Raw genomic sequence first — 13,391 nt, forward strand, 5'->3', positions numbered from 1 at the left:
ACAAATAAAATATCAAAACAATTTTCTAAGCTTTGTGACAAGACCTTCATGTATATAGCGGTCTCCCTGTGTCTTGCTTTTTAAATTTTAGCCGTGTCATGGTACCAGTGTCGTGTTGTGTCTGGTGTCCGTGTTAGAGTTTGTGATTCATACCTTATAGGGTCATAATTAGTTTTACTTTTATGTACATTGGTGGGTTTGGTTTTTAATGTTTTGTTTGATAACATCTTTGGGAATGTGATACTATTTTTCCTTCACTGTGGTTTTTTCTAATGGTTTTTTTCATAGTAAAGTTTTAATGAAGCTCATTTTCAAGATATGTTGATCAACCTGGTCGTTATGTGGGTCGTTTCTTCTTTCGTGAGAGGTTTGTTCTTTGAAAGATTTCTTCGTTTTATTATTAAAGTTCAGTTTCAAAAAATAAAATCTCTTAGTTAATTTAAATAATCGTGTTAAAGTTGTACACTTTCTAAGATAATTAATAGCTCATTTTCTTAATTTATACTCCCCGTTCTTATTTAACTGTCCACTTTGAAGAAATTTTTTTGTTTCTATTTATCTGTCCACTTAGCATTTCAATAGAGCATTAAATGATGTTTTTACAACAAATGCCCTTGTCAATACAATAAATAAGGAGAGAAAACACATACTTTAAGGGTAAAATAGAAAAATAATCCTCACTTTTTCAAAAAATCAACAAAATTAATCACACCCTTAATATGTGTGCCTCCACTCAAAATAGACAGTTAAATAGGAACAGAGGAAGTATGCATATTGATTTAATTAAATAAATGTATTCTTGTAAATAAAAAATTAAGGTATACTTTCAATTTGATTCTTATAATAACAAACAAAGGGAGTAATAATAAGTAATAATAATATATTGTATGGTATAAAAACTGATAAAGTTTAATAAGTTAAGACGTGATAAAAAAATTAATAATATATCGCGGTTAGTTATGCATTGTATAATTTGTCATGTTATTTAGAGAAAAAAACTTTATCAAACAATTAACTTTTAAAATTATTTGATAACTTTATCAAACAACGACGGTAGTTGGGGTGGTGACAATGGAGGTGGCCATGGTGGAAAATGGTGGCGACATTGATGGTTGTGACAATGCGGCTGCGGTAGGGTGGTGGCGATGGCAATGGTGGACGGTGGTGAGGGTGGTGGTGGGGTTGTAGGGCGGTGGTAGTGGTTGGTGGTTCAGGTGGCGACAATTGTGTGACGAAGGATGGTGGTGGTGGAGGATGGAAATGGTGGTGCGATGACGATGTCGCAACGATAGTGACAATGAATTAAATATTTTCAAGTAATTTATAAGTTGTGATCTTTTCAAACATTATCCCACCATATACGTTAAATTAAATAATATATCATTTTAATGTATAAGAGTAAACTCATGAATAAACATATACAATAGAATGTAAGCACCAAATAATAGATGAGTCATAATGCTAAGTGATAGGATGACTCATTATATTTCATTTGATTTTAATATGTTTCATCAATCGAAACACAGTCCAACTGTTTGCTATGAGCTCGTTTGGTACACCGTATTAGGCATGATAGTATAAGCTTATACAATACATTATGAGCTTATCCATTGTTTGGTGATCACATTGTATTGTATAAGCTTATACATCAACCTCCTCTTATACATTAAAATGATGGATTATTTAATCCACCCTATAAATGATGGATAAGACATGATAAGAGTGCAATGTATAAACTACTTCAATATATTTAATCAACCGCCACCATAATCACCCTCCACCACCACCGCCTCCACCACCACCACCGTCACTGCAGCCACCACCGTCGCCACCACCACAACCACCCTCCACCACCACACCATCGTCGCCACCACTACCACCACAACCACCACCACCACCACCGCCTCCACCACTACCACCCCACCACCACCACCGTCACTGCCTGCACCACCACTGCCCCACAACTGTCGTTGCCACCACAACCGTCGTTGCCACCACAACCACCCTCCTCCCCCACCACCACCGTCGTCGCAGCCACCACCACCACCACAACCACCCTCCACCACCACCACTACTGCCGCCGCCACCACCACCTTCGCCGCCACCACCGTTGTCGCCACTACCGCCGCCTCCGCCACGACGCTCTATTCATCGTTATCGCCACCACCACCACCACCACCGCCACCACCACCCTCCACCATCACCGCCGCCACTACGACAACCACTACCACCACCACTGTCGCCGCTGCCACCACCATGCTCCACCACAGCCACCATCGTTAATACCTTCATACCACCACCGTCGCCGCCCCCACACTCCACCACCACCGCCACCAACACCACCATCCACCACCACTGTTACTGTCACTACCGCCGGCGCCACCAACATCCACCACCACTACCACCATCATCACCTTCCAATACCACGACTACCACACCACCAGTGTTGCCACCAAATTATACAGTGTATGACCAAACGCTGTATAGTATTAAAATTTTATCAGGCCTTATCCTATCAGGCCTAATACAATCAGGCATTATACTATCAGGTCTTATACAATACAGCGTACCAAACGGGCCCTATATAAAAATGGGAACCCAATGATTTTCACCAAAATGGATTTCCTTATAAAATGCATTGCTGACTCAAATTAACTCGTTATAAAAGAAATCTAATAATTTTGATTACAATAAAAGTTTAGGGTGAAATGATGATGGTCCAGTTGAAGATAGAAAAAGTTGTCGGGTTAATAAGTACTTATAAAAAATTTATATTTACTTCATGGCATTTGAACTTATCAAGGTATCCAATGTTGGAAGATGATAAAAATATTTACGTGTTATTTTTCCATTTTTAGGACCATCATATTTACCATGGTCTCAAAGAGCAAATGAGCTTTTAGAATTTGTAACAATCATGATCAAAATGTGCATATGAGGAAAAAAAAACTAAGTAGAATGATGTACTTAATAGATTTGCACTATCAATATAAAAAAAAGTTGTCATTTAATTATATTATGTCACATAGGATCAAAGGAACCATACTCTTAGTTTTGGGTTTAAACTTTTGTTCGTGCCTCTGATTGCTTGATTGGAGTGAGCGCGTTGCAGCAATATAAGAATGTCAGTATTTATCGAGTGTGCAGTTCGTCTACGTCCCATGTGAGAAGAATAATATTTTGAATTGTTTAGCTCGTCAAGTAGGGAAGGACAATACACAACGGTGTTTAAAAAGACCCCTCATTTTGTTTCGGCGTCGTTGTACATGAATGGTGTTAGCTAGTTTTTCCTATTTTGTTGTTGTAAAAAAAAAAGGTTACATTTCATTTTCATTTTAGTTAAAATCAAAATAAATTTATGATATTATGGAAATAGAAATAGAATTATTGCACTCAAAACTGGATTGTGTAAATTGTGTTGCACTCGATTCACGTTTTATGTGGCAATGATTATTTTTTTGTATTTTTTTAAAAAAGAGAAAAGGAAAATAGATAAGGCGAGGGAAACGGAAGGCAAACGAAAAAGGCGAAAAGAGAATGAAGATCGGCGGCGGGGTATTGTATCGCGGTGGTGCACGCGGCAGCAACGTCGTGCCGCTGCTTCTCAGCCACCGCGGAGCTTCTACTCTTCGCGTCTCTGCTTCTTCTTCCATTTCCGGTAACGCAACTCTCCTTATCTCAATAAAACGGTGCTGCTCTTTCGTTGATTCACTTCTCACTTTGCAGTTGCAGACCACGTCTCTTTCGTAAAAGACGTAGCCAAAACTCAGCCTCCTCAGCATCTCTCACAACTCTTGACGATTCTGCAAACCAGAGGTATCGCCATTTCACATTATCCTCTTAACTCGCATTTATCTATTTGCAAATTCAAGTATCATGTAACTGTTTTTGCAACCAAATCTTCATCTCAATCTTACAATTAAACTTGTAATGCAACTTTCTATAGAATTTCAAGTTTAGAATAGTCATGAATCTGTATTTTGTGTATGTGCTTGAGCATGTGACTTGGATTATTTTGGTTTATCAAATTATTCTATGCAAATATGCGCCTTGAATTCATTTTTTCTGCTTCCTGATCTTAATTAGGTCATGCATTTGTGTTTAACAGGTGATTCTATTATCTCTCCCGGCGCCAGGCAAGGATTGATTCCCCTTGCTATACCACTGTCGAAAAACAGCTCAGGTATGGGTTTGTGATTAAGTAGCTTTTAGAAATCTTCAACTTCAGTATAGTTTTGTATGTAAGTGTTTTTTTTTTCTTTACAGGTAGTGTGACGGCATTGCTGCGGTGGCCAACGGCTCCATCCGAGTGAGGCTCGATGTTCATCCTTTTCCTTTTGGTTGTTTTTGTTTTAATCATGTTATAACTGTAACACAACTGCAGAATGGAAATGCCAGTGGTGGAAGTCAGAAGTTATGGAGTGTGGCTTTTAGCCAAGACTGTAAGTGGAGCATGCTTGGTCTTTTCATTTCATTGCTGGCTTTGTTGTTAATATTGATCAGTGGACACTTTATCGTGTGTCTATTAAGATGGTGTGATGCCAACTGTTTATTTTCTATGTATAGGTGGACCAATTTATTCATAGAATATTGGTTGAAGAAGATGTAAAGAACAGTCAAGAGAGAAATGAAGAACTCTTTTATGCTTCAGCTGATGCTGGGGAGAAGCTTTATAGAAAAGGCGATTTTGCACAGTCTGGAATTTCTAACCTAGATGGCTATCTTTTGAAAAAGGTATTCATAAATTTCTAAACAGTGTTTTTTATTTTCACAATAAATTACCGCAAGAATCTAATTTGTTTTCAGGTTGGTATCTTTCCAGATATCCTAGAGCGCAAGGTGAAACGACATTTTGAGGAAGGGGATAATGTAAGGTCCTCTTGCATTTTTTTAGATAGGTCCTCAAACATTAGTCATAAGTCACTTGATACATGTTGGTTATGTCTGTTTGTGGAAGGTTTCAGCTTTGGTAACGGGGGAATTTTATACTAAGAAGGAACATTTTCCAGGATTTGCACGACCTTTTGTGTTCAATGCTGAGGTTTTGTTGAGGTTGTTGGTAAACGATTTCTGTTACTTCTTGAAGTTGTTCAAAATGGAAAGACTGAACTTATAATTATCATCTTCTAAGAAGCTTTTCTTAAATAAAAAAATTACAGGGTTGGGCGTAATACAGAAGCTAAAGATGCTGCCAGGGGAGCTTTGAAATCACCATGGTGGACTCTGGGCTGCAAATATCATGTATGAAGTCTTTAATCAGTTTGGTTTTCTGGTTTAAGTGCAAGCTTGTGCTAGGTCTCTTTTCCTCCGTTTACCCCTTTTCTAAGTTTGTTCTGTCATATTCGTTTCAACTAGGATGTGGCTAATATAGCACAATGGGACGATGAGCAAATTGAGTACATTAAAGAGAAAGTGACTGAAGAGGGAAGGCAAGAAGATCTTAAAAAGGGGAAGGCACCTGCACAGGTTCTGTTTAGTGTCAAGTATCAACTATTTATTAATTTAATTGTTATATGATCATTGCTACAACATCAAACATTCATGGCAAGGGCATATATTGATATTCATATTTTTTCTTTCTTGTTTTCATTTTAAACTCAATTGCAGGTTGTACTAGATGAAGCTGCTTTCTTGCTGGATTTGGCTTCTATAGACGGAAATTGGGATGACTATTTGGACCGGATTGGCAAGTGTTACGAGGAAGCAGGACTATCTGATGTCGCAAAATTTATTCTTTATAGAGATTAATATACTTGGCAGATTTTCTTCCACCTGCAAGCTTCAGTGCCTTCCCGTTTCGGCATTTTATACAATTTATTCTACAGGCACGAGTATTTTTCCTTGAGTTATGATTTCATTGTAATAAATTAACCTGAACTCCTCACATGTTTCATGCTCTGCATGTAATAATAATGATATTCTTACACTCTTAACTCACACGAGGCTTATTTTAATGTGCGCACACACTTGGCGAGTAACTCTCAAATAAATAAAAAATTAATATTCAAATTTATTATCAACTTATTAAGATAAAACTCTTTTAAACATAGATTTTTTTCCACTTCAAATCCATTACTGATTAAAATTAACACAAAATTTGCAAATATTTATTTAAATAAACACTTAAATGTTTGGGATTGTGTATTTAAAATTGATAGGGTAAATATTTAATACCATGATTCCAAAGATACTATTTTCTTACTGAAGACAAAAAAGAAAGTAAACATGTCCACCAGTCGTCCACTCTAATATAATATGATGTGTAGAATGGAGATGCTAGCCCTGAAGTGGCTCCCCAAAACTAAACCTAAAGATAAGAAAAATGGTAAATATCATAAGTATGTATTTTTTTATGAAATGTGTTAGAATAATATGGAGTTATTTTATCTTTCTGTGTGAGAAAAACTGATTGTTGTGGGTCAGGGAGTACTAGAGATTATATATGTATCTCCTTGTTCCAGTTTCCGTAATGATAGTTGACAGTAAGTTCTGGTAATATTTAGTTTGTTAGTTAATCTTTCAGCTACTGGTTAGTTGGATGACATATTTATATTCAGCTCAGCTCATCTTGTAAATGGAAATGTCTTCCATTTTCACTTTCTGATCAATGAAAATTGCTGCTCTACACGAGCTTCCCCCTCTCACAGTTCCAAGGAAAGGTAGAGGCTGAATCATTTCATTAGTGGCTTTTTAATAAAATCAATTTTGGTGTGAACGATCAGTCAATCACCACTTAAAGCTAAAACAAAACAAAATCAAATTTGATACTTTGCCATAGCCGGGATCTAACGGCACCAGACATCTCAAAGTGGAATTCTGGTGTAGCATAATGTTGTTTGCGCACATTATTTGTCACATTTTTCAATTCAACTGATCATCACCATGCCCCCTCCCCCTTTTGCTGTTTCCTAGGTATGCATAATTACATATCATAACAACAATGTTGCATGCACTCTATTACATGCATTTTCAGTTGTTAGTTTTCAGGCACGTATTCAATAGCCAAGAGAAAAACACACAAATATCACTCAACTATCTCCATCAGAAATATAGCCAAGATATGATTGTTCCCTCCCTCAGGAAGTACAGAACAACACCAGAATTGCATTTCATGTGTTAAATGGAACATGTGCATTCTTTTTGGCTTTCTTCTTTCTCTCTAAGAGTAGCCTTCGCCACAAATTACGACCTCTAGATTTCTTGGCAGGTACGATGGCCAAAGACTTAACAGAAGCACTGTCATCCTGGCCTTGAAGTCTGTTCAAAACTAATACCTTTTCCAGGGGCTGTATAAAACCAGGAATGCAGGTGGGACTGGAGCTTCTGTTACTTACTTTGCAAACCTTGGCTTTGTGATTATCTTCAGCCAACATCCGATCCAATAGAGAAAGTCGATTTTTCATCTTCATTGCTTTCTTTGGGAAAGTAGTTGAGTTTGTAATTGCATGGCATTGGGCAGCTACAGCGTTGTCAAAGAGGGAGGCATCCTTTGGTGCAGCCAATGCTGAGTTTGTAATTGCATGGCATTGGGCGGCTACAGCGTTGTCAAAGAGGGAGGCATCCTTTGGTGCAGCCAATGCCTTCAACTGCTTCCCAAGGTTAAGGATGGTCTCTTGACACTCTGCCAACTTTTCTGAAGCAGCTGTTATCTCCCAGTCCTGTAGGATTGGTAAACAACCCTCAAACTCAATACAGGTACATATTGCAACAGAGAACTGTTTGCACAGTAGGCAATTAACTCCTTATATTAGTTACTGCACTGGTGTTATTGGATTTATACTGAGTAGCAGTCTTGGTGTTGGACATATTCATTTTCAATTATATTTAGCCAGAAGGAAACAAATCATGAGAAGTCATTTTCCTCTCCACTTCTTGTATTGAGGATATTTTTATATCGGATGTATCTATGGCATTCAAAGCTTAAAAAAACTTAAAATGCATTTGAAGAGCGGTGAAGTAATTTGTTCATCATGCTCCAGTCTGGGATCTCCCAGTTTTAGTTTAAAAATCAAGTTAGCATCATGTAAAATCAAATACCATTCCCCGCCAAATTTGTATCTAGATGAATAATACTTCAACATGATTCCATTTTATCCAGAATATATAGGAAAATAGTGTTCTGATCTGACAACAAACAAATGAATCAACGGAATATATAAACTTACAGTTTGCAGCTGCTTATCTGTCTGGTTAATGTCATTATTTGTACACTCCTTTGTCATGCTGAGAAGATAAAGTTTGATATGAGTATGACAATATTCAAAGAAGAGATTAAAAGCTAAATGCTTGGAAATCATATGCACAGTAACAAATATTGAAATATTAGATTACTGATACCTTCCAAGCTGGAGCTGAAGCTCAACATATCTAGTCTCTAATTCTTCACAATAGTGGTTCTTGTTCTCCAGTTCCATTTCTAATGCCAAAATCTTGTGATGAGCCTCTTTTAATTCAGTTTCTGTAAGCTGAGAGTCAATCTCCTCATTCATTGATGCGTGATTTTGCATTTGATCCTCGAATATTCCTTTGGATTCTTTCATGGTTTGTAACTCCAATCTCAAGCTGGCAATAGTTTTCTCCGATTCCTGAAGTTGATTCATTGCTGATTGAAGCCTCCGTTCCAAGGATTCCTTTTCAGATTCAGAAGGGATCACTTTACCTTTAATATTTTTAAATTCTTCCTTCTCATCATGTTGCATTTCCTTAGTCAGATCATGGCAATCTGAATTAGTTAGTGCAGGAAAACATGGTAACTGTTCTCTGGGAAGATGCAACTTATCTGTGTCTGCAAACATCTCAGTTTCAGCTTCATTTTCACTTTGTGTCTCATCCCAATCAAATTGTTTTTTAATGGCATCCCTCATACTTGAAACATCCTGAAGTGAGAAGCAGTGATTTATAACCCAATCCAAAGCCGTAGTTAGTTCTGTGGCAAATTTTTCATGATCAGCTTTGCCATTCAGTAAATCGTAACACGTGAAGAAATTTCTGTAAGACATTACCAAGATCAGATGTTTTCCACTGGAAAACTCGTGCCATGTAGCCTGTTGGAATTCCTTCATTCTTATGTGCAAGGATATTTCCATCTCTTTTGCACAAGGGATCTGAATTATCAATATCCTCATCAGGTACGTTGATCCCTTCAATAAGCTCAATTATCTTGCCTATTGATTTACTCTGATCTCTCTCAGATTGTTGTTTAGTTCTCTTTACTGATGAAATCTTAGAACCATTTACTTCACCTGATGGATCTACTGCAGAATTATGCAAAGGTTGCTGTGAGGTGTGATCTACTTCATCAAATTGACCTGAGCCTTTGTTTGAATCAAACCCACATTGATCTTGATTATTTAGATGCTTCATAGCCAATTTAATATCTTCAATTATATCATCAGGGTTCTTATGAGTGGCACAGTTTTGTTCCAAGATCACTTTAACTACATCCTTCAACCAACCAGGAACTTTGTGCTTTAAGTCACTGGAACATGTTTCCTGATTTGATGTTGAGAACGCTGATAAATGATCAGACACTGGAATGATTTCCTTACCTATTACTTCAGAGGTAATCTCGTTTGATCCAGTCTCTGAGAAGCCATTTACTTTATTATTTCCTTCTGAAGAAGCATGAGAAATTTCAGGGGCTTTTTCGACAGAGACCACTGCTAGTTTCTCCATTTCAACGAAGTCATCCATAAGTTTTATGTCTGAAGGTCCAACACTTCTGCATGCAAATGATTCCTTCTGTTTTTCACTTCTGAAGTGCTCCAACTCTGAAATCAATGCAGAAGCCCAGGATTCAGCACAGCTAACCTTGTCATCACTGTCAATGTCAGACATCGATGCCAAAGAGATCTCTTCCAATGCAAGATTGCTTCTAGGCTGCTCCAAGGTCGTTTTACCTTTAGATTCAATCTCTGACTCAAGTTGCAACAGTTTAGAAGCTGTGCGAGAAAGCATTGCCCTGGAGAATTGGACTTCATTTGTTTTCCTATTTAGGGATTCTCTCAAAGTCTTGTTTTCTTCTTCCACAGAACATAGTTGCTCAGTCAAAGTAGTGATTCTTCTAATGGTAGTCTCAGGAGTGTTTTTTACTGAAGATTCAATCATTAAACCGGTTGAATGCAACTTGTTCCTCCTCATTTCAAGTGAACCCTGTCCCAACATTTCGACTTCCTTTTTCATTTTTGCCAGTGCAGAGGGACTTGGCAACCGTTTTTTAACAAGAAGACGCATCCTCTGACATTCTGATTCTAACCTGGCAATTGTTTTCACACTCTCTAAGTGCTGCTTATGAGAAGCATTAGCTACTCGACGAGTAAATTCTCTCTCCTCATTTCGAATATCAAGTTCCTTCTGAAGCACTTGAGCCTCATACTTCAGAGAAGCATTATCTTTCTCAGTTGACTCAAATCTAATCATCAGTGCAATATGATGTGCCTCTGCTTGAGCCAATTGTCTTTTCAGATCTTCAATCAAATTTTCTTTAGCAAAAACAGATTTGTTAAGATGAGAATTTTCTATCCCACATTTAGCAAGCATTTTACTGGTCTCTGATAGCTGCTTTTCGAAAACCACACGTGCTTGTTCAAACTCTTTTGAAGTCTTCATCACAGCGTCATGAATCCTCTGCTCTTGTTCTTCTCTGACAAAATGTAACTGTTGCATGCATTCCTTGAGAGAAGCATCCAGATGGGCCACTCTTTCTTCATAAACTAATAGCTGCTGCACAGAATCATCAAGATGTTGCTTCATTGACAACATTTCAGCTTCTGCTTTCTCCCATCCTTCAAAGGAGGCTTTTATTAAGAGACTGGTAAAATTACTCTCAAGAATAATTCATAATTGATTATTATAAACAATGTAGAAATATTACCTTCCACTGCTTCTTGCACAATTTTTGTTTGTTTCTTCACCTGCTCATCTTTTGCATTACAGTCAGAGAGTGCAAAAGCAAGCTTATCATTCAACCTTTTCAAGTCTTTCTCCAGTTTTTCTTTATCAGCAAGTAGTGCTTGCACCTAAGACAAAAAGTTAAAACAAGACAAAACACCAATTATTTTTATCAAGTAGAAAACAAAACACTTCCACAAAGTTCAGGGGAAGAGTTCCAGGTCTCTAATAAATAGGACTCTCCAGAATTATTGTGTATCTTTAATAACTGTAAACCAATTCATCCATTTTACTGACAAGGATAGAGATAGTGTGGATTGATGAAGTATGGAGTTAGTACTCTTAAAGATGTATAAGGTTGAGGGTGGAAGGAAGAGTATTAGAAACCAGCTAAATCTACACATGAACCTATAAATTCTATAACACTCAAGGAAAGAACAAAATATATGTGATCAAAACAGAACAATTGATGTTAGTCTTAATTAAATTACCTCTTCATTTTCTTTTGAAGTGAGATTTGCTTTGTCATTTGCTAAAATTGTCTTTTCCGTGGACTTTTTTCCCCAACGCCATGTCTTGTGATCCATAGTTGTAAGAAGGCTTCAAATGATGAGAATCCTCGTGAGGAAAAGGTTTATGCTACTGTAGTCTTACTGGAAGGATGAGCTCACTGAACCGAAATAACAATAATGATAAAAAATTATTATGTACATGGAATTTGAGCAGAAGTTAATCATCATACAGAAGCATATTACGTAGCAGAATTTTTTTTTATTTACATAAATATCTCCATTGAAGGCATATGACATTCATTAAATTTAAACATAATATCAACATTCTTTTTAATGAACCTCTGCATCTTTGAAGATTTATTCCATGCAACAGAAAAGTTAAGAGGAAATCCCTTTTTTAATGAATATTACCATTAAAATGATGGTAGAGGAACATAATTGTAAGAGGTGAGTGCTTTGTTTTCTGACCTCTTAGAAATGAAGTGGGAGGTTGTGTTTCTTGTGCATGGATCACCAAAGACAAAAGGCAGCAGCTGAGACCAAATGATGATGAAATTCAATTCTGCCATGTCCAGTGAAATTTAGTTCAGGAAAACAGAAAATGTGAACCAGTTTAGAGTTGAGTGAAGCTAAGAGAAGGTTAAAGACATAGACATAAACAATTAACATCATACCATGGAATGTTTGAGTGGCAGGAAAATGACTCAGCTTGAAACGAGCATAGGCACCACTACTCAAACCAACAACTACCTCAGCTTTTTCTTGAAGTGCAAAGTGGTGGGTATGGATACCAAAAAGGAAAAAAAAAAGGATTATGAAGTGTAGGATTAGGAGTCAAGAGCCAACTAGAAAAATACTAACGAAGTGTTCACTTAGTTTTTTCACATTTATTTCATTTACATTGGGATGGGATGGTAAAAAGAGATTGGTGTGTTATGTACTTGAAAAAGATAACAGAGATATGAAATCAGTGTAAAAATATGTGAAGAAATTAGCACTGTTTCTGATGAATATAGATGACCTTTTATTATAATTTTCCCTCAACAGGGAAAAAAATGGGGTGAGGGAAGGAAAAGTGTCGGTTTGGTATGTTGGATCATGGATGAATGAGTCATTTGATGGAGTAACGCAGGACAGGAGTACAGACACTTGTCATCAACCACAAGTTTGTGTACTCTTACGTAAGTTCATTACATGACTATTACCCGCTTACCATTATCACAATTAAACTGTGAACTAAAATATCTATTATCTTCTGATATCTATTTATGACTGTTCCCTTATTAGACTCATGTAACCTCAATTTCATCAATCCTAGCAATTAAGTTATTGTTTGAGTGTGTTTTTATTCAAGCACTAGATCATTATTCATTTCCTATTAAAGTGAAGTAGGTAATCTAGTTTAAACTTCATATTCAATAAGGAAAAAACTCATCTGAGTCTGATATTTCATCTGTTATGGACATGACATGTTGCTGCTCATTGTTAAAGTTAAAACATGGATTTTTGACTTTTTTGAAGGATGCAGATAGGTGCATGTCCTTTTCACTTCTAGGAGATGTTCACCAGGAAGGAACAAGACAATGTGTACATAATGGTTTTTCACTTTTTCTGGAGTCATTAGTGAATTTCCAGCAAAATGACAAGAACCAAAACCTTATATACATGATCACCCTTTCTCTTGATACAGGGGAGAAGGGTATGTATGTTAAAAATAAGGTAGCTGGAATTGTCAAATTACATTTGGTCACAAGCTAGAGAGACTGAGGGGCCATATAAATGTTATCAATCCATTAATAAAGGTTTTGAAGCCCCCAGGAGCAATGAAAAATTCACATTCCAATGAATTTTTTTTTAAAAAAGTAAAACATTAAATTAGCATTTATTCAACATTTTGTTCCACTTTCCAGCAAGAGATCAATACAAGTTCATTTAGAAGTATAAAAGCAAAAAGTGATTGTGACAACAAGAACAAAACCTGTGATTATT

General features: G+C 36.8%; 1 protein-coding gene and 1 pseudogene across 3 annotated transcripts; one reads left to right on the top strand and one right to left on the bottom strand.

The window, feature by feature from the left end:
- The first annotated feature begins 3,463 nt into the window (after window positions 1–3,463).
- On the top strand, window positions 3,464–7,696 carry LOC130740848 (protein IN CHLOROPLAST ATPASE BIOGENESIS, chloroplastic-like). Of its 3 annotated transcripts, XR_009020271.1 has the most exons (12): window positions 3,465–3,658; window positions 3,727–3,816; window positions 4,109–4,183; window positions 4,267–4,309; window positions 4,385–4,442; window positions 4,567–4,734; window positions 4,807–4,869; window positions 4,958–5,052; window positions 5,160–5,241; window positions 5,356–5,466; window positions 5,608–5,825; window positions 7,208–7,696. XR_009020271.1 is itself a non-coding variant. In XM_057593559.1 (11 exons), exons 1-11 carry the CDS (start codon window positions 3,538–3,540, stop codon window positions 5,746–5,748), a joined length of 1,041 nt encoding a protein of 346 aa, XP_057449542.1. In that variant the 5' UTR covers window positions 3,464–3,537; the 3' UTR covers window positions 5,749–5,933. The 3 variants fall into 3 exon arrangements, 2 of the variants coding, with proteins under 2 accessions (XP_057449542.1, XP_057449540.1); XM_057593559.1 differs by lacking the exon at window positions 7,208–7,696 and having other exon boundaries at window positions 3,464–3,658; window positions 3,733–3,816; window positions 5,608–5,933; XM_057593557.1 differs by lacking the exon at window positions 7,208–7,696 and having other exon boundaries at window positions 3,466–3,658; window positions 5,608–5,933.
- LOC130740847 (filament-like plant protein 4) lies at window positions 6,748–12,401 on the bottom strand (annotated as a pseudogene).
- Between the last annotated feature and the right edge of the window lie 990 nt (window positions 12,402–13,391).

Source organism: Lotus japonicus, chromosome 2, assembly GCF_012489685.1.
Source record: "Lotus japonicus ecotype B-129 chromosome 2, LjGifu_v1.2".
Taxonomy (NCBI): domain Eukaryota; kingdom Viridiplantae; phylum Streptophyta; class Magnoliopsida; order Fabales; family Fabaceae; genus Lotus; species Lotus japonicus.